This window comes from Dendrobates tinctorius, unplaced genomic scaffold (assembly GCF_039654945.1).
Source record: "Dendrobates tinctorius isolate UK_male_01 unplaced genomic scaffold, ASM3965494v1 ptg000001l, whole genome shotgun sequence".
Lineage (NCBI taxonomy): Eukaryota > Metazoa > Chordata > Amphibia > Anura > Dendrobatidae > Dendrobates > Dendrobates tinctorius.
This window is the reverse complement of record NW_027361669.1, coordinates 10,466,443-10,488,560: the sequence shown is the minus strand read 5'-3', so window position 1 is coordinate 10,488,560 and position 22,118 is coordinate 10,466,443. Positions and strand designations below refer to the sequence as shown.

The window sequence follows — 22,118 nt, the reverse complement described above, 5'->3', positions numbered from 1 at the left end:
ATCCTGACAACGATACCAATGTGTCAGGATCGCTGGTGAATCGCTATGTGATCGCTGGTGAGCTGTCAAACAGACAGCTTCACCCGCGATCAGCACAGCGACGCCCAGCACCCGGCGTCGCTGTGCACGTTAGTAACCAGCGCGCTGATGCAGGAAGCTGGTAACTAACGTACACATCGGGTATTCAAGGGACTTGTATCCCTAGATACCCGATGTGTACGTTAGTTACCAGCTCCCTGCATCAGCGCGCTGGTAACTAACGTACACATTGGGTATCTAAGGGACGCACGTCCCTTGGATACCGATTTGTACATTAGTTCCCAGCAGATTGCTGGTCTCCCGCCTGTCACATGAAGCGATACGTTTTGCCAGCGGGAGACCAGTGACCAAAAAAAACTCCTGACCTTTCCTGCAACGATCAGCGATACCGGCAGGGGGGCCGGTCGCTGATCGCTGTCGCACACAGCATTCTCGCTGGTGAGATCGCTGTTGTGTCACAAAAATTGTGACTCCGCAGCGATCTCGCTAGCGAGATCGCTATGTGTGACGGGGCCTTAACTAAAGGAACAATCTTTTTCACTCACCTCGTTGGAGTGCCTGAGAAATCCTTTCCTTTTCTAACTGTACAGGAGAACGGATGTGTAAGAATGGCTACAGTATATATGAGAATTATGCATACTTTATACAACAATATCATGCATGATTCCAGACTGCCACTGGATCCTTGATTTGACAGACAGTTCACTTCCTCTTAGTGAAATTCATTGTCCTCCACGAAGTTCTGGGAGTACCAAAATGTTAGGCGTCAGGTTTCTGCGTCTGCTCTGCAGGAATCCAGAGCCTCACATTCTGCGGTCTACTGCTGTCTTTCTACTGCAGAGGAGATTGCTTTGCAGCAGACCACACCAGAGACAAACAAAAAAACATGACCAGCACCTTCCAAGTGTGAACACGTGCAAGCTGCAGTGACTGTAAAACACATATAAAAAAACACAGTAGCACCTTGTGAATGCCAAGACATATGATGTCAATGGAAATAAAAATTTCCAAATGCTCTGTCCCTCAGCAACATGTACTTACAAATGCGAAGGTTCTTAGCGCATGATTTGGCCAATTCATGTGTGCCCGTCAACCGCGGCAAGGTGACACTTCTCTGACGCGTCCTATCTGAACCCTACCAAAATCCTACTATATATGCCACTTTCAGGTTAAAAAACCTACTATAATGGACAAACAAGTCTCTCCTGGGCTGCAAGCCTACAAGTGAATGGGCAAGTAGAACTGGTTGAAATATATGAAAACACCTGCTGGTTAACGGGAGGAGCGCAAGGGTCAAGCAGAGGGAGTCACACCCCCCTATATATAGCTAAACAAAAGGTGCTGGTCATGTTTTTTTGTTTAGCTATATATAGGGGGGTGTGACTCCCTCTGCTTGACCCTTGCACTCCTCCCGTTAACCAGCAGGTGTTTTCACATATTTCAACCAGTTCTACTTGCCCATTCACTTGTAGGCTTGCAGCCCAGGAGAGACTTTTGTCCATTATAGTAGGTTTTTTAACCTGAAAGTGGCATATATAGTAGGATTTGGTAGGGTTCAGATAGGACCCGTCAGAGAAGTGTCACCTTGCCGCGGTTGACGGGCACACATGAATTGGCCAAATCATGCGCTAAGAACCTTCGCATTTGTAAGTACATGTTGCTGAGGGACAGAGCGTTTGGAAATTTTTATTTTTATTTCCATTGACATCATATGTCTTGGCATTCACAAGGTGCTGCTGTGTTTTTTTCATATGTGCACACCAGAGACTAAGTCCCTCTGTGCTCCTACTGGGCATGCTCATGACGCGATCTCCCATTGGAGATCGGGAGTCATGTGCCCAGGTCCTGTTCCAGATCTCATTGGTCCATCTCGGAGATCTGGAAGGTCCCGCACAGCTATAAAAAGCGCGCATGGCAGTTCCACCATGCGCTAGTATAGACTATACTTGTATGTGTGAATGGTGACGGATGTATGATTCTGGTGACTGACTCATTATAAAACCCCTTCCCTCTGATATTACGTTTGTGGATAGGGACTTAGTTTAGCAGTCAGCGCCAGTCAGTGGCAAGCCTTAGGCCACTGTGCACATCACACCGCTACGCTAGCGTCCGACATTGCGCTTGCTTTCCAGCTTTGTTGTCGAGCGGCAGTGTCCTACGCCGCTCTGCAGTTGCAGCCCTTCTTGGCGCTTGCAGTAGCGACGCCGCACACACAGTAGGTCTAGACGGATGCAGCTCCTCTGTCTTAGGTCCTGCTCCTGTGACCAGATACCGTGTGTGCATTTACCTGAGGCCTGTGTTACTAACAGACTCAGCATTTTTGTATGTTTATGTTGCGGCGCCTCTGTGTGTGAACAGAGCCCGCTCTGCGCACTTCGGGTGAAGTTGAACCCGTGCTCATTATACTGCCATATTGCTCCTCTGTCATTACCTAGCAGCGGTGTAACACCTACTGCACGGTGGACCCCGATCGGCGAGCGCACTTTATTATTTATTTTTATTTAGTGCGTTCCGCCATTCCTAACACCAAAAGACCAATTTTTGAGTGAAATCTGACAGAGTGTCAGTGGACCTGTATTCAATCCGTCAAAGTTGGCACGACTCCTGTAGTTGCCATTTCCTGTTGATTCTATATATCCACTTTGGTCCTCTTTTTATTGGCGAGCTGGTGGGGTTGGGCATGGTGGCATCCTAAACTTGCTTTGTATGCCGGACCTATGGTCTATTGGGACTGTCTATCTGCGTCCCTGTTTGTGGATCCCTTGGATGGTGTCTACGAACACCAATACCTTGCAGCTCCCTGGATCTGCTGGGCTAAGAAGTATCCCACTGCTGCCAACAACTGTGGAGGCACAAGGGTCAGTGAGTGCTCTTGCCCATTGGGCCTGGTTGTCTTTAGAAAGAACACATGGACCAGGGCTCATCCCACTGAAGGCCCACACTCCTTCTCCGTGGGCAAAATACTACTCAGACAACACGGGGTGAGGGTAACACAGTGTGGCAATTCTTTTTTGAACCACTAATGGACAATAACATATAGTACAGTCCCAGCAAGGTATCTTAAGTTGGTGCACATGACAAAGTCTGACCCTTCCTCTGGCTCACTGGGAATTAGAAAATCTACAACTTCGGGGCTTCCAAGGCAAATTACCCCAGCCTTTAGCACCTCACTTTTGGTGCGCACCCACAGAGAGGAGGTAGCAGCAAGCTTAGGAAGCTGACAGAGTCCATTAAGGTATGTGACCAGGTGACATGATTGTCCAAAACTAGGTTCTCTAAAAGTCTCCATGGGCTCAGTGATGGGAACCCCTCATCATACAGCACCACTATCCTAGACAAAGTCATAACAAAAGCATTAGTGGAAACTCAATCATTTATCAAACTTTGGTAGAATTTTGCAGATTTTGAAGAAAATACTCAGGAATCTGAACACAAATCCGAATCTCAGATTGGCGAATGTTTTCCGAACAAGTTTACTCATCTCTATTGAAGATGTTATGATCTTCAAAAGGCCTAAAGTTAAAAATGACACATTTCCTTTGTATTTTAGGCAAACAATACATATACTCAACTTTTACATTTTAAAAACTACAAAAACGAAAACGCACCAATGCAAAAGATTGGACACTCTAAATAGCTAGTACCTAGTAGCAACCACTTTTAAAAGTAACACAGCTTGTAAATGATTTTTTAGTCAGTCAAAAGTCTTCCAGTTCTTGTTTGAGGGATTTTCATCCATTCTTCTTTGGAAAACTCTTCCAGTTCTGTGAGATTCCTGTGTCGTCTTGCATGCACTACTATTTTGAGGTCTAGCCACAAATTTTCATTGATCTTCAGATTGGGGGACTATGAGGACCATCACCAATCTTTCAGCTTGCACCTTTTGAGGGAGTCTATTGTGGATACTGATGTGTGTTTAGGATCAGTATCCATTTGTAAAACCATCCTCTTTTCAACTTCAGCTTTTTCACAGATGGGGTTATGTTTGCATTAAAAATTTGTTGAAATGTAATTGAATCCATTATTCCCTCTACTTGTGAAATACTTCCCATAATATTGGCTGCAATACAACGCGAAAGCATGATTGATCCACCCCCATGCTTAATGGTTGGCATGATTTTTTTTCCTGAAATGATGTGCCCTTATTTCTCCACACATACAATTGAAACCAGAAGTTTATATACACTATATAAAAAGACACATATGTATGTTTTTCTCAATATCTGATGTGATATCAAAGTAAGCCATTCCCGTTTTAGGCAAATTAGGATTACCATTATTATTAATATTTGCCAAATACCAGAATAATGAGAGAGAAAGAATGTTTTAAGGCATTTTTATTACTTACTGCAAAGTCAAAAATTTACATACACTAAGATTACTATGCCTTTAAAGAATTCTAGACTGCCCATATGATGATGTCATGTGTTTGGAAGTTTCTGAGTTTTTTTGGCAACATCTGAGTTACTTAAAGACACACCTGTGAATGTATTTTAATGCACACCTGAAACACACTACTTCTTTGTGTAGCATCATAGGAAAGTCTAAAGATATCAGGAACAGAATTGTGCACTTGTGCAAGTCTGGCTCATCATTGGGTACAATTTCAAGATACCTGAAGGTGCTTTGTTCATCTTTACAAACAATTATATGCAAGTACAAACAAGATGGGAATGTCCAGCTCTCATACCACTCAGGAAGGAGACAGGTTCTGTGTCCCAAAGATGAACATGCTTTGGTCCGACATGTGCGTATCAACCCAAGGACAAAAGCAAAATAACTTGTGAAGATGATGATGGAAGCTAGTAAGATTATGTCAATATCCACAGTGAAACGCGAACTATATCAACATGGGCTGAAAGGCCACTCTGCCAGGAGGAAGCCATTACTCCAAAAGAAACATAAAAAAACAGATTCCTGTTTGCAAATGCACACAAGAACAAAGACCTTAACTTTTGGAGAAATCACCTGTGGTCTGATGAAACTATAATGGAACTTTTTGGACATAATGATCATCATTTTAGAGGGAAAAGGGAGAAGCTTGGAAGCCTAAGAACACCATCCCAACTGTGAAAAACAGGGGCGGCAGCATTATGTTGTGGGGTTGTTTTGCTGTAGGAGGAACTGGTGCACTTCACAAAATAGATTGCATCATGAGAAAATAAGATTATAAGGCAATACTGAAGCAACATCTCAAGGCATCAGCCAGGAAGTTAAAGTTTGCGTGGAAAGGGGTTCTCCAAATGGACAATGACCCAAAATGGTAAAAAAGTTACTTCAGGATAACAATGTCTATGTTTTGGAGTGGCCATCACAAAGCGTTGATCTCAATCCTACTGAAAATTTATGTGCAAAGCTGAAAAGGCAGGTGCAAGCAAGGTTACCTAGAAACCTGGATCAGTTACACCCGTTTTGTCAGGGGTAGAGATTAGAGAATTTTTTTAGATTTTGTCCCCGAATCTGACTTTGACATATTCGAGCCATATTCAAACAATATTCGTGCCAAACGTATGTCTTATGATCAGTTTCAAACATATTCAGTAATTTTTACTCCTATTGACTCTAATGATGTCTGTGATCAGGCCTGCAATGCTGCAGCTCAAGCCGGCTGATAAGATGGAGGAAATTCTTAGACAGTTGGCTACCTCTCGAGTGCAGCAGCAGAAGTTGCACGAGTATCAGCAGCAGCAGCTACAGGAGCAGCAGCAAACCAACAATTTAATTCTGCAGCAGATTGGGGCTCTGCGAGAGGCAGGTTCCCCAGCAACCATATACCGGTCGGAAGCCTGGTACAAGGTCCGCTCAGCGCTGAGGAAGATGGCACCTGAGGATGACATGGAGGCTTTTGTCACCATCTTCGAATGCACTGCGGAGTGGGAGAGCTTGCCCGGTGGCTCAGTGGGCTGAGGTGGTGTCCAACTACTTGACGGGAGATGCACAGAAGGCCTACCTGGACCTCAGTCGGGACGATGTCCTGGATTATGGGAAGCTGAAAGATGAGATCCTTGCCCGGCTGGGGGTTAGTATGTATGTGCGGGCCCAAGGGGTGTTCCAGTGGTCCTTTTCTGAGACTCACCCTGCCTGATTTCAGGCATATGACTTGCTGCAACTGGTTAAAAAATGGCTCCAGCCGGAGACATTAACCCGATTCCAGATGGTAGAGAGGGAGGTGATAGACCGGTTAGGGAGGGCAAAGCCAGTGGCCTTATAGTGTTGAGTGGGACAAGGGGACCCAGGCACTCTGGACCAGGTGGTTGGACTGGTAGAGCGGTTTACAGCCACTCAGGACTTTATACGGGACAGTGCTCTACTTCGGCTGTCACGTAGGGCTCTGCCAGCCCAGGAGCCTGGGAAAAGTCCAGAAATCTCTGTTGGGATTAACCAGGACCTAGACCAGAATGAGGGGGTAACCCAAATTGAAGGTGACAAATGTCCCGTTTTCCCTAAAACGGCCCCAAGGTATAGTCATGGCGCAGTGATCAGGTGTTGGCGGTGCCAAGGGCCTAGCCATGTAGCTGCCAACTTCCCGCTGATATCTGAACGCATGGACTGCGGGTTTGGTCGCCATATGTCTATCTATGCCCAGGTAGTCGATACCACCACTATAGGCACCGACGACAGCGAACCCCAGCTTTGCCAGGTATTTGTGAATGGGTACCAAACAGAGGCTCTCCTGGACACAGGGCGTGTAGTGACTTTGGTCCATGGCTCCCTGGCTGCCGGAGACAACCCCAAAGGACAGAAAGTGGAGGTGATGGGTATCCATCCGGAAGTCCGGGAGTACCTGACCGCAGAGGTTAATTTTTCTACATCATGTGGGGACATTAATCATGTGGTGGGAGTGGTGAGGACCCTTCCATATGGGCCTTTTTTGGTGTGAGACTTGCCCCTGTTTTGGTCCCTCTGGGAGACCAGGGTCAACCCTCTCACAGTAATGGTTGTGCGCGGTGTAGGACCCGAAAATGTTGACATACTTGCCATAGGGGTCACCAACCTAGGGACAGAGTGTAACCTCGATAGGTTCTCCCTAGAGATTGGCAAGAGAGGCTGAAAATGTTGTTTTGGACGCAGAACCCAAAAATATTGAGCTATCTGCCACAGGGGTCACCAACATAGACATCCCAATAGGCTCCCCCTAGAGGTTATGGCAGTAGAGGGCGTGTAGACTCCACTGAGCCCAGAGCTGGAAATGGCCCCTGGTAAGTTCGGGACAGCTCAGTTCCAGGGTTCCCTGCAGAGAAGCTGGTGTAAAAACTGCAGGTTTAAAAAGAACACCGGGAATAACCGGGAGTGTGTGGTCACGGATGCGACTGGGGACGTACGCCCGAGGAATCCTCTGGCACTGGCCAAGCATGAGGCCGGGGTCATGGAAAGAGAGTGCTCGCTACACAGCAGTGTTTGGGTGCGACGTAATAAAGATGGATGCTCGGAGTTGCCGGCGAGGACCATGGCATTTCAGCATGACATAGTCACCGAAGCACGGAGAACAGGGTGGTGGGTGGTTCCATAATGAAGTATGGAGAAGAAACGCAAAGGGGAGGGATGCATTCGCCGATCGATAGTTCTGGTCCTACTTTGGTTTCTTAGTGTAGTGTCAGGTGGGGATGTCACAGGGGCATGTAGATGCCCTGTCTCATGCCCATGTGGGATGTCAAGTCTTCAACCCCACAGGTTTGAACAGGGGAGGGAGATAGGTGAGGCGGTGATCCCTGTTACAGCTAGGGAGCGCTGTATGTTCTTCCCAGGATCCAAACGAAGGCGTATTGAGGCTATGAGAATGCATGCGGTCAAAGGCGTAACTGGGATTACAATGATGAAGCAGTGACCGATGTCACAGGTAGGGGTCACTGTGTTCTCCCCAGGATGTGCATGGAGGCGTACGAAGTCCATAGGTGTGCATGGCAGTCACGGGCATAGCGGTGACTGCAATGCAGACAAGAAAGCATAGAAATAAGTGTAATCTTGGACGTGCTATTGTCCAAGTCAGATTTAGGGAAAACCTGCTCTGGGTTTTGTGTTTTGAGACTGACTGCAGTATGTTAGTGGTGCAGTCCGTTTCATTTCCAGTCCTGGTTTTCCATGTGGCCTAAGGCCACAGGTTTGTTTGTAAAAACCCCTGAAGCACAGCATTGGGTGTGTCAGTATCAGAGTGGAGTGGAGACAGCCTGCAGGGGCACGACCTGCGTGAGAGTAACACAGATCCCAGAAGAGCAACTACTGGCACCCACAGCTTACACAGCGGCGCGGTCGACTGCAGCAACTGGTCTTGAAGGTGGACTGGCGTATTTATTGGCTGCAAACTGGAGGGTATGGTTCCTGGCTGTGATCTGGCAGATACCAGGTGCTATGTAGTGCTGTAAAATGGACACTGATGCTATTCTATATGATTTGCACTTGTGTGTGAATTGGACTTTAATACTGTGAGGAAACAGATTAAAGAGACTTTAATGTTTGAACTTTGTGGGTCACTACCTCATCACTGCATACGGCGCTACCGCAGCACTACATCCCCTACAACGGGGTGAGTGAGAGCCCATCAGTTAATACAGAAGTAGAGATGCCTGCTGTTTTTGTTTCTATGAGAACACCACATCTTTCTCAATCCAGCATAACATCTCCGCCTGCACCTAACTCACAGTCCAGCAGTTTGTCCAGTTCACAGTACTCCATAAAAGAGTTTTTCCTTCTACATATGCCAAAGCTAAGAGCTTGAACACCACCATCTACAATGTGTTGACAAAGGAAATTCTGCCTTTCTCACTGGTGGATGTAGTCGGTTTCCAAAACCTGATGGTCGTCACAATCGATCAGTACCAGTTGCCCAGTCAACATTACTTCTCTAAGAATACTGTCCTTGTGCTACACCAGAAGGTCACAGACATTACCCATTCCTTAAAAATATCTATGGCTGCTTGGGGAGAATTTCACCACTGACACTTGGACAAGCAAATATGACCCGGGTGTTACATATTGCTGACTGGGCACTGGGTGACTCTGGTGGCTTTGCTGACAGGCAAGTAAGGGGTTGCCCCACAAGTCTTGGAATCCCCAAGGCTTGCGGGGCAAACCTCTGTATCTAACACTTCTTCCACTGCTTCTGCCTCCTCCACCTCCTCTAGGGCTTTCACCTGTGCCCTCAACCTCTCCCTTAGGCTAGTTTCACACTAGCGTTTTGGAGCCCAGTGACGGCCTGCGCACGGCCGCCGCTAAGCCCCGCCCCCTGCCGCGCCCCGCCGGTAGCTCCGCCCACCGGCGCATGACGCTGCATGCACCCTACGTCCCCTATCTTTATCACAGGGGGTGCAGGCCATGCGCAGTATGCGTTTGGCGCAGGTCGGCGCACCGTCAAAAGGACGCATGCGCCGCCAAACGCATACTGCGCACGGCCTGCGCCCCCTGTGATAAAGATAGGGGACGCAGGGCGCATGCAGCGTCATGTGCCGGTGGGCGGAGCTACCGGCGGGGGCGCGGCAGGGGGTGGGGCTTAGCGGCGGCCGTGCGCAGGCTGTCGCTGCGCTCCAAAACGCTAGTGTGAAACTAGCCTTAATGAGACACACATTCCAACAGTGCAGCAAGAATCCCCCCGTCTCCCTACTGAGCAGTCAGGGCTCACCGCAATCAGGCAGTGTTTAAACTAATATGCCTTGGAGATTGTAGTCACACAGCTCAAGCGTTGTGGACTGTTAAACAGGCAGAGTTTGAGCAATAGATGTCTCCACTGAACCTGGAGTCAGGGAAAGCCATCCTTGCATGGCTCACATCCTCAACCTGGTGGTATATGATGGAATTCCACTCTGCACATGTTGCAGCAACTGTGGCAGCAGCGATGAGCACTGTGCACTATGTCCTTGGCCAACACAGTACGGATGTGGTGCAAATCACGCTTGCGGCGTGAAGACAGAAGAAGGACCTCTGCACCCCTATGCACAGTTTTGAAATGACTACTAAGATGGTTAATGCTAACCATGCCATCATCAGCATCACTATTCCGATCATCTACATGCTGGAGCACACTTTGAATAGTCTGCGGGAGGAGGTGGTGGTCTCAGAGGAAGAGGTGAAAGCAGAGGAGGATGCGGAAGGGATAACAATATCTCTAAGTACTGGACTGTTGTTGCACGGGTGGTTGATATAAGAGGATGGATTACAGCAAATGAGGGGGTCTCATAGTACCAAACAAACTGTTACTGAAGGTGTAGGAGCTGAGGAACAAATGGAGGAGGACAAAAGAAAAAGAGGTGATAGACACGTCTCATGGAAGTGCCTGACACATTAGCACCTTCTTGCTGCACTGCCTGCAACATGATGCCCTTATTGTTATGATTAGAAATTGTGCTGACTACAGGGTTGCCACTTGCCGATCCAAGGTACGAGAGTACATTTTGCCAGCTATTTCCCCTCGGAAAGGGACTCGCGCCTGCTGGAGTATCGAAACACTCTTGTAGACAATCTTAAGAGTGGTTCTCCCCAAGACAGCAGTGAGGCAGACAGTAAGCATCGTAGTTATAGACTTACAACCCCGACAACGTTGCGTCATCTACGCAAAAACAACAGCAGCAGTGTAAGTGGCAAAAGCATTTTCTGTGAATCGTTTCACACATTTTTTAGACCACCCTGTGCACCATTTCCCTGTTCATTTTGGCACGTCACCCCCTTACGAATGACACGCTCCAAAACGTGCATCGTGGTGCGCACCGTACTTGGACCACAGCTACACAGATCACTCAGGTATTTTTTCTTTCTGCCTGTTTATCTACCTCTACACCACTTCCATCATATTTTATCAGTTCTCTGCTCTGTTCATAAGCTAGGCTTTCCCTGGTGATTGCCAATAATTTGAGATATTTTGACAGCTTTTTGGCCCCCTTGAAGGTGTTGTCTATGTGTTTGGTTTTGCCCCCCATTGAACTCAATGGGGTTCGGGTATGTTCAACGAACTGTTCAGTTAAAATCAGGACGTTCACCAAACTGGACCGACCCTTGAAAGGTTCATCATTCTCTATCTTTGAACAGTAGAACAATGTACCACAACTCCAGATTCTGCTAAATCTTTCTGAAAGTCTTTTGCAGTCAAGCGGGGGTTCTGATTTGCCTTCCTAGCAATCCTTTGAGCAGCTCTCACTGAAATTTTGTTTGGTCTTCCTTCCTTAGCTTGACCTCCACTGTTCTTGTTAACTGCCATTTTGTAATTACATTGTGGACTGAGGGAAGGGTAACTTGAAACCGCTTTTCTTTGCTATCTTATCTACTGCTTTGTGTGCCTCCATTATTTTTACAGTGCTAGGCAGCTGCTCAGAAGAACACATGGCTGCTGTTTTTGGCAAGAGGTTAGAGGAGGCTGGGTTTTTATAAATCTGAGAAATTTGCATCACCTGGACTATCCTAACAATGATAGTGAACAAGTCATAAGCCTAATAGAGTAATTAAATGGGTTGTTCACTACTATGTCAACTCCTTCGTGTTCAAATTTTTAGCCCCTATAAAATAATAAAGCTTACTCTCATCTTCCATGCCAAAGCCATTCCCGTGGTGTCAGCATTTTTTCTCCAGGGGTTCCTGTGCAGTTGTTGTGACACATGACACCGACACTCATTCAGCACTAGCATCAGTGTTTCCATCTTCCGACAAATCAATCATGAAGAGGAAGACTGGGCTGCAGCTAATCTCGGACTTCCTCTTCATGCCCAATTTGACAGGGGGTGGAGACAGTGACTCTGGCTCTAATTGGGCACCGATGTTACGTGTCATAACAGCACGGGAGCCCCGGGAGAGTGACTGACAACAGTGCAGGAATGGCACCCTCAAGGGAGGGGAGTATAAGCTCTATTATTTTATGTGGCCAAGCGAGTAGTATGACAAGAAATTGTCCAAGTATTAGACAACTTTTTTGCGGTATGAAACCTTGGTCAAAGTTATCTGAGCAAACAAATCTTCAAGGGTGCCCAAACATTTGCATTGACCTATTTTCCTTTTTATAATTTTTTAAAATGAAAAAATGTGACTTTTTTTTTCTTGCCTAAAATACAAAGAAAATGTGTCATCTTTAACTTTAGGCCTTTTAGATTTCATTTGATCTTCAACTTGCTTAAATGTTCAAAATAACAGTAATTTTGAACAGGGGTGCCCAAACTTTTACATGCCACTGTAGTTGGTTAAACAATCTGAGTATCCCTTACATTTTTGTTGTCACATTATGTTTGATTATCATCATCTCTAAAGGTAGCGCTCACCACTGGTTTGAGTCAGAAGGATTTTGGACCAGTTTGGTTTGATTTTTGGTTCTTTATACACCCCAAAATTTTAAGGCATTGATACCATACCTGTCCATTGCTACACTTCAATGTGGAAATTTTAGTTTCCTGAGGTGGTTACTACCTGGACTGTAATGAAAATCCAAGTAAAATAACTGATCCATTATAGAAAAAACCACAATACCATGCACAGTCACATTAATGGATAACCTTCTGGTCTGGATAGTAATAAAGGATGACACTTCAGGCTATGTGCCCACGTAGCAACTAAAACCGGACTCCTTCCCAGAAAACGCGCATTTTTTTCCGTGCGTTTTTTGTGTGATTTTTTTCGCGGTTATTTTTGCGTTTTTGCCGTGATTTTCGCATGCGGAATTCAAGCACTTTCCAAGCGATTTGATGCATCGCTTGGAAAGTGATTGACAGGTTGGTCACACTCATCAAACATAGTGTTTGACAAGTGTAACCAACTTTTTACTATTGAGGCCGCCTATGCGCCATCAATAGTAAAAGATAGAATGTTAAAAATAATTAAAAAAATAAAAAATCGGGTTATATTCACCTTCCAGCGTCCAGCGCAGCCTTCCCGGGCCTCAGGGATATGGTACCCAGGACAGTCTCCTCTCCTCCACACCGTGGGTACCAACCACACATGAGACGCTCACTTTGCGCATGGTGGGCATAGCCACATGCGGGAAGTAAGCGGATCTCATGCACTCCTATGGGTGCGGAATAGCGGCAATACTTTGCAATATCGCGGCGATTCCGCAAAAAGAATGAGCATGCTGCATTTTTTTCTGTGATGCGATTCTGCTGCGAAAAAAAAACGCAGCATTAGCACAGCATGTGCGGAATGCCATAGGAATGCATGGGGTGCATTCAGTATGAGTTTTTTAAGCATTTTCACACCGAAAATCGTAGCAAAAACTCTTAAAAAACGCAACGTGGGCACATAGCCTAAAGGTTAAATGGAGTCGGTCAGCACAAAATGATCATTCAAATCATTTACAGGATCTGGGGCACCCTTGGTGTGGCCAAACATTTTAGTGCACCTTCCCATCTTCCTGTTTTCGCTCTATCTGCACCCCCCTCATTTTTGATTGACAGCTCTGGCTTTATAGAGCCAGAGAAGGGCAGAGAAAGGTGAAAAACAAGCAGGTGGGAAGGTGTAGTTAAATATTTGGCCAAGCCAAAGGTCCACTGGGCGCCTGTACTTGGTTTAGAAACATTTATTGCTGACATAGTCCGTTGAAGACCGTTAACAATCACACAGTGATTGTTCACTATAAGAATGTCAATTTCCCAGAAAAATCTGACATGCGCTTTCACATGATTTCAACTGAAAGGGATCCTGTCATCATGAAAATGTACTCCAATCTGCAGACATCATGTTGTAGAGCAGGGGGAGCTGAGCAAATTGATATATAGTTTAGTGAGCAAAGACTCAGTATAACTTGTGTTTGTCATTTAATCCTCTGCTCTTTCTGGGATTTTTGGTCCTATCAGTGACTGACAGCTTCCTTTAATGTGTGCATGCAGAGACAGCTGTGCGTCACTGATAGGACCGCCCACTGGACTGAAATTCCCAGAAAGAGCAATAGATTTAATGATGAGATCACAGGTTATACCGAATCTTTTCTAACAGAACTATATTAACTAGAGGTGTGCCCGATGCTATCGCATCAGGAAGGAAGTGTGTGTGGGGTGTGTGTGTGTGAGTACGTGTGTGTGTACATGTGTGTGTATGTGTGTGTGTGTACATGTGTGTGTGTGTGTGTGTGTGAGTACATGCGTGTGTGTGTGTCCCACAGCTGCCTGCCCACTTACCTCCGTGCAGTCACAGCCAACAGGAAAGAGGGTGGTTTGCAGCCTGTGCTGGAGATGTGAGTACGTGTGTGTGTGTGTATGAGTACGTGTGTGTACATGTGTGTGTGTACGTACATGTGTGTATGTACGTGTGTGTACATGTGTGTGTGTGCACATGTGTGTGTGTGTGTGTACATGGTGGGCAGGCAGCGACGGGTAAGGCGGGGGGATCCGGCGGCGTGGCCAGCAGCGGCGGGTCTAGCAGGGGTGGGTCCAATGGCGGGAGGTCCAGCGGCGCGGGGTGGGTCCTGGCAGTGGCCAGCTGGCAGGAAACACCACGGCTTGCAGCCTGTGCACAGGCCGCAAGCCGCAGTCTTTCCTACCGGCTGTGACGGAGGTGGGTGGGCAGGCAGCAGTGGGTCCGGCGGGAGGTCCTTCGGCAGTGGGTCCAGCAGCGGCAGCAGCGTGGGTGTCCAGCGGCGGTGGGGGGTCCCGGCGGTGTCCGGCTGGTGGTACTGTGGAAGGGCCTGGTACCACCAGCGGGTGCCATATTGAAATAGCCATCGCTTGGGTATTCCAATATGGTGGTCGGCGCGGTGGATTGTGGGATTCGGGGACATCCAGACAGACATGGATGACAGACAATTTAAGGCAATTATATATATATAGATCTGCTCAGCTCCCCCTGATCTATATCATGGTGTCTGCAGATTGGACTGCATTTTCATGGTGTCAGCTTCTCTTCACCATATTTCAATATTCAGCCTGGTTTCTAGTGTAAAGGCCCCGTCACACATAGCAATCTCACTAGAGAGATCGCTGCTGAGTCACAACTTTTATGACACAACAGCGATCTCACCAGCGAGATTGCTTTGTGTGACAGCGATCAGCAACCGGCCCCCCTGCCGGTATCGCTGATCGCTGCAAGAAACCTCTGGACATTTTTTTCATTGCTGATCTCCCGCTGGCCAGCACGCTTCGCTGCGTGTGACAGGTGGGAAACCAGCGATCAGCTGTACTATGGATGTAAAAAATAATAAAAAAATAAAAAATATTGTTATTCTCACCTTCCGGCGTCCCGCGCAGTCTTCCCGCCTCTCTCCACGCTCCCGGTCCCAGTAATCCTTTGCAAGAATGACCGCGAGAATGGACGTCATCGCGGTCATTCTCGCAAAGGATTACTGGGACCGGAGCGTGGAGAGAGGAAGGCTGCGCGGGACGTCGGAAGGTGAGAATAACAATATTTTTATTTTAATTCTATTTTTGACATGAATATGGCATCAGCGCTAACGAACACAGCGATGCCGCGCTCGGCATCGCTGTGCTAATCACTGGTGAAGCTGTCTGTGTGACAGCTCACCAGCGATCACATAGCGACTTACCAGCGATCCTGACACGTTGATATCGTTGTCGGGATCGCTGGTAAGTTGCTATGTGTGATTCCAGCTTAAGAATTTATTTTCCTAGGGTCCTTTAATAACTGCAGCACTAGAGATGCCGGTAGTTCATTGAAATGTAAAAATCCTTTTAATCCAGCCTTGCTTATCATAGGCAACACAGGACTTTCTAGAATTAGTAAGATAATTGTGAATATTGCATCTCATTATTTACTGAGGATCTTTTCCTTTCCTTAAGTATACTTATTAGCATCCAAACAGGTACAACATAATAATGTTGTGGGTGGTATAAAATTAGCTGTAGAGCGTGTGTCTGCTTAAGATAAGCAAATTACTGTGTGAGCCCCACTGGGGACAGTGACTGATACAAGTACATTTTCTGTACAGAACTGTGGAGTATGTCACGTCAGTGCTACCTACACAAAGATGACAGCTCGCAATAACTGCGTTTTATATCATCTAATCTCGAGTCTCTAAATAACATTTGAAATTCTTACATATCAGGAGAACATTATTTTGGAGGACAAAATGGACTACAGATGAAATAATTTGTGTCTTTTTGCTTTTAAAATAACATTTGTTAATAAACTTGCAGAATCAGCCGAGGCTTCGTTAACATTGGAGTCTCAGAGTTGCAAATTCTTCCAGACTTAAATGAGAAGAGTAACACTGTGAGCAGCGCTATTTTTTGATTTCAGATCCATGGAAGCCACAACGAATCTCAAGAGACTTCAGAAGGGGTCTGTTGGGCATCAACAGTTACCATAGTGCTACAGAGTGGTTATAAATAGAAACCACCTGTGTATACTCGTACTAAGGGATGTTCGTAAAAAAAAGTCTGATCAGTATTCTACTCTAAGTAGAATTTACTTATGGATACAGTGGGCATTTATCATTAGTAGTGATGAGCGAATTTGTTGGGAAAGCGATCGTCAAACAAATTCGGCACAAATATGGCACATTGATCGGAAACCCGAGCAAATTTTTACAAAATCGGTAACATTCAGTAAAAGTGAGAGAAAATGTTTGCGTTGCCAGAAAAGTATACAAAAGTATTTTCAGCACTTAAGCAATGATAATGGTGGAGCATCATGAGCGATGCATCTACTGTGCAAAATAGATAATGTATCACCTAACTATAGTAACATGTCACTGTTGCATACCATGGCAGTCTTTTATTTTGGTCCTAGCTTAGGACTTCCACTATTTTTACAAGTTTGCCTTTTTGTCTTCCTTGGTGTAATTTCCCATCTTCTTTTGAGATAACTTTGAAAATGAATGAAAAATATACACAAGAATATCTCAGCATTGGGACCAAGTTTGCAATTAGTTTGTGCCGCCTAACACAACACTTCATGTAACTGTGGATTCAGAAATCAGGTGTAGACATTGGTAAAAAAAAAAACAGATGGTGCTTGTTATGACTTGCTCTTACTTATTGGAAGTAAAACTACAGTTATTTTTACACTGTTGTGGTGTTCAATAAGTTTTATTAATTAAGAGTATGAGGTGACTTTATAGCATAAAAAACCCCAAAAACATCTGCATGTAAGTAACCCATTTTTAGTACAGGTATTTTGACATTTACAAAATCCAACTCACTTTCACACAATTCATATCATGAAGTAATATTGCAGTTATAGCTGTAGAGGTGAGTAAATCTGTTATTGGCACAGTTTCCCAAATTTAGTTTTAATATTTTGCTTAGTAAATTTTTGTCATATAAGGTTCTGTTCACACCTGCAGTTATAATTCAGGTGTTCGGCTCAATCACAGGATCTATCACATGACGGGCACCAATAGCACTCGGCAGACCTCTTTGACTATAATAGAGCTATTGGGAGTCCATCAATGTGTTACCAGTAGAGTTGAGCGAATATCTTCGGTTCCCCACTTATTCGGCAATAGAGCTTGCCGAATAATCTACAGCAGGATCCCGATTTCCTGGATCGCGCCAACTGAACAGCTGATTGGCACCGCAGCTGCATATGTCACGGCTGTGTCACTGTCACGACACATGCATAGGTAGCTTGTGTGTTGCGCTCTCTGTGCATGTGCTGTGACTGTGACACAGCCACGACACATACAGATGCGGCGTCAATCAGCTGTTCAGCCGGCACGATCCAAGAAGCCGAGTTCCTGCTGTAGCTTATTCGGCAAGCGCTACAGCTTGCCGAATAAGCGGGGAACCGAAGACATTCGCTCAACTCTAGTTACCAGACAAATTTAGTATGTTGCGTAGTTTTTATGCATTTTTCTGCTGTGATGGAGGCTCCAACACATATGTGAACATAGCTTAACATTCTTTTTTTCATTTTATTCGTTGGTACATTTTAATCACATATAGTGTGGGAATTTTTTCAATATACCATAAAACAGTTTATTTTACAAATTTAGTATCGTAAAAAGATGGAACGAGAACTCTTGTACAATCTGAACCATGCACGGGTGATTTACTCATCCCTACAAAGGAATATGGCTTCAAAGAAAACCAGGTTCTATAACAGGGATCTGCAAAGCTTGCCAGATAGACAAGATTTAGTTGTTTAGAATATATAGAATAAAAACAAAAAAAATAAACAAAAATATTACATACTTCTTGCCCTATAAATAAAGTAAAATCATAATTAAGTACAAACGTCCTTGGTATCCAAATGTATCTGTTTTTACATCTATGAAAAGCTAGAAAATAAAATGCAAATCAGTCTGGCAATGCAGTGATGATGGAGATATTATAAATTGGTTATTTACTCACAAAACTGGGTGACAACAATAATTACAGAAGCTGTGATGGTGACCATATTGGTTGTCAGGTACCCAGGAACCTTGTGAAAAAAAATTGTAGCAAACTAAGAACTTAATTCCAATAAGACCATTCATTTTTTTCTGGCGATTAAATAGTTACATTATCAGATATGTATTGCAATCTCCAGAGGTCATAGGTGGACATTCCATGTCTTTCATGTTTACCATTTTCCATGATCTGAGGCCTTTTTCCATTTTGACTTTTAGGTAAAGTGCAAAGTAGTAACTTTTGTAGAAGTAAATAGAATGCAGAATACATCATCACTGTGTTCTTGTACCATATTAATTTAATTTCACATTCTCAACTTCAATATTTTGGCCAGTTTTGGTTGCCTTCAGATTTATCCCTAGCAGAACCTCTAGAGCAGATTTGGTTGGATTCCATATAGACATGAGCATAACAGAATGAACATATACAAAACGGACTTTACGAGACATCAAGTAATGGCTTTATGGCTTTATCTCCTACAGAAGCCTAGGGGCTTCCATGACTGGTCATGGTAGGACCTTCCCAGTCATGTGACATGGGCAGCTTGGTATCACTGTGAAAAAAGCATGCATGTATGAAACGTTTATCCATTTCTGTACGTCATATTGGGTGACAGTAAACACACACAGGAAATATAAGTGATAACATCAAACACCTCAATGTACATATATACACACCAGACACACATATACACACACATATTCTATATGTACATTAATATTAGCAAGGACCACTCAAAGCTTTCCAGCTCTTAAATATTAGGAATGTTTTCATTATTCGTCTATATTTATATGATAGTTAAAAGTTCTACAGATTTAAAACCCATTTCATATTACTTTGCCGAATAACACCCTTTATTATTTTTACAGACCTTTTCTTTAGCTATGAATATAAGTAATTAATAAAATATATACAAAGCCTATTTAAGTTAAAACAAACTCTGTTATACTTGATAGAAATGGTTATATCTGATCATCATTATGTTATTTAAAGGTTGGTTAAGTCAAAAGTGGAAATGTGCAAGATTTCAATGTAGTGGACAGCAAGCATCTACAGTAGTTAAAGGCAATTATTTGTATTTCGTATATTTTGAATGCATTGTATCACCCTCGGTGTATATTGTGTTTCTGAAGAGGTTTCTGCTGACTGGGACAGGATAACAAACAAGAGGCAGTTTCCCAGATGCAAACCCCAAATTTATTTACTTGCAACTGGTTGAATAAATCTAGAGCATCTGTCAGTGCTAGGACACAGCTGCCTCTTCAGTGCCAAGGAGAAGCTCCGTTCTCCTGTCTGCTGTACACACATTGCAATGTAAATCACTCATAAACTAAAATCTGATCTTTTTGTATGGGATATATATCCATTATATCATGTGTTTTATTATTCTTTTAGGGGGTATTAATTTAAAGGGTATGACCCTTAAGACAATTCTCGCCTCGGCAATATATGAAGTTTATTGTTTTACAGCTTTACAGTAAACAGGTTTATTATATTACTAAACATTGTTCACATATACATGTAAAAAGCTTACTCTAATTCTCTAATAAGTCCTATAAACCAACCACTGTTGGTGAACGGAATGTATCAGACTTTTCTATAAAATCAATGAAAAGGAAACATGGGATGCAATCACAGCTGTGGGTATACAGAGAGGTTCCAAGAAGCCAAGGCTTATGAATCCTGTACTATATTATATCAAATATTACGCTATTCCTTTATAAGATCTGCCATTTGGTCCTTGACATTTTGCCTTGCCCTATAACGAAAGGGAAGAGCAATTATGCCTTCATGTTTTTGGAATGTTGGACAGAAACACTGACTGACAAAGACAAGTAGAAACATTTAGGAGAGACGACTAGAAACATTTAAGAGAAAAAATCACTTTGGTTTGAATACAGAAAATAAGATTTTCCACAGTAAGAAATAAAAAAAGTGAGCGGCTGTTGAGTGCACACAACGGTATACATGTAAGATCACAGCTCTACTCTGGTCCTCATGGTATTAATGTAAACTAGAAATACAGTGATAGGCACAGGACTAAGACAGACAGTGCTTGCAGTTTCAAAAAGGCATCAAACACTTGAATTTTCCTAAGCATGCAGTCAGCATTACAGTCATAGAAATCTAGAAGAGAAGTCTATGGATCCTAGTCAGCGTCCATTCGAGGATCCACCCAGGATTGTTCCTTTTTTTAAAGTTAATTATTGCTAAGAGACCCGCAAAGAAAATGTAACTTCTACACGGCACCATAGCTTGTTTCACTTTGTGTAGAACTCTTCACCATTTCTGTGCAAAGGATGTCGGCGGATCAGAAATTCTGAACTAAAGAAGCTTAATGCTGCAGGTCCCATTAGCAAGGTACTGATAAGGGAAGGTGAGAAGATAGAGCGACAAGGAAACGACATACAGTGTACAGAACAGATGGAAACACACTAGGGTTTCTCCACATGCATCTCATGACATATTCCAAGCTCCCAGATGTCACACAGTGTGCGACAAAATTCACAAAATGGACTGTAAATCTGCATACGCTGTCACTTTGCATCTCCTTATACCCTTGTGGGAGAAGAGCAAATTATGTACACACCCTATTAACGCTCGTATTATGAGCAGTCAGCTATTGTTTAGCACTGGAGCCTAGATTTTAGTAAATGTCTATAGGGAAGTAAAATGACCCTGTCTACTCGTCCAATGATAAAACAGCTCCGAAACTGACAAGTCTTGTAAATTCTGCCCTCTGCTGAAACAAAGCAGGAGTGACAAGTTTGGTCCATGTACCATAGTGTGAGGTTTAAAAAACCTATGTCCAAAAAAAGGGAAAATAAAAGTTACATTTTGCGCCCTTGTGTTTTTCGGAATGTACATATGTGTGCAATTGCGCCTATGCGTCTACCTGTATAGCCATGTCTGTCAGTAAAGAAGGTTTTGTGTTATTCTAATGTTTATTCCTATTTGTGTTATCCAGTTGTGTGCTTTTGTGTATCTCTTGTGGTCAAAGATTCCATAGATGGTCCCATTGTTTGTAGCAGAAAATACATTTGGCTAAAGTAGAAGTCCGCACTGTTGGCCATTAGTTACTTTTTGAACATGTCCTGGAGGGGACCTGGGAGGTACTTGAGTACAGTATCCAAAATGCTTTCTTCTTCCTCTTCATCATCATCCCCACAACCTGCTGGAATGGCTTTCTTTGGACGAGTCAAGCTGCCTTCACAAGGTTGTTCCATTGCAGCCTTCTCTTCTGCTTCTTTCTCCTCTTTTTTTTTCAAACCATACTGTAAGTAGAAAGGAGAACTTGTTAAGTAACCTATATACAAGTCATATGCACATATAATAATGTAAAATCTGGTTTCTGGGCTTCCTTATCAAGACCCAGAAGGTGTATGGAGATTATTTTAAGGGCCAGTTTGCACAAGCTGACCAGCGGCACGATACAATCGCAAATCAGTGAACTTTTACTCATTGGTGGTCATCTGATTGCCTGGTTACACAAGCACACCAAGCAATTGATACATAATGAGCCATCTAAATTTGACTAGACTAGATACTACATGGGACGTTGCACCACAAGGAACAATGATTTTTTTTGTGCTGCCTAAAAGATAATTTCCTCTTGATGAATGAGTGTTTTGTATGTTCATCGAGTGATCGGCAGCCTGTTTACACATCAGGATACTCGGAAAGTAAGCGTTCCACGATATCTGCCAATGCTACATCAGTAAAAAAAATGTAAACATAATATTTTCAACCTCAGGCGTTGGAGCAGCTAACTACATTCAATCATATGCAGAAAAAAAAAACCTAAAAAGGGCTTTCACATATAATTTTACA

The 22,118-nt window shown here is 44.1% G+C and overlaps 1 protein-coding gene across 3 annotated transcripts in view; it reads right to left on the bottom strand.

Moving 5' to 3' along the window:
• Window positions 1–16,963: 16,963 nt before the first annotated feature.
• CPLX2 (complexin 2) overlaps window positions 16,964–22,118 on the bottom strand; it is a 312,758-nt gene continuing 307,603 nt past the window's right edge. For all 3 annotated transcript variants that reach the window (XM_073565473.1, XM_073565557.1, XM_073565640.1), the window contains one exon: window positions 16,964–21,562. In XM_073565473.1, the coding sequence (XP_073421574.1) occupies window positions 21,365–21,562 (198 nt within the window). In that variant the 3' untranslated portion in view covers window positions 16,964–21,364. The remainder of the gene's footprint in view (window positions 21,563–22,118) is intronic.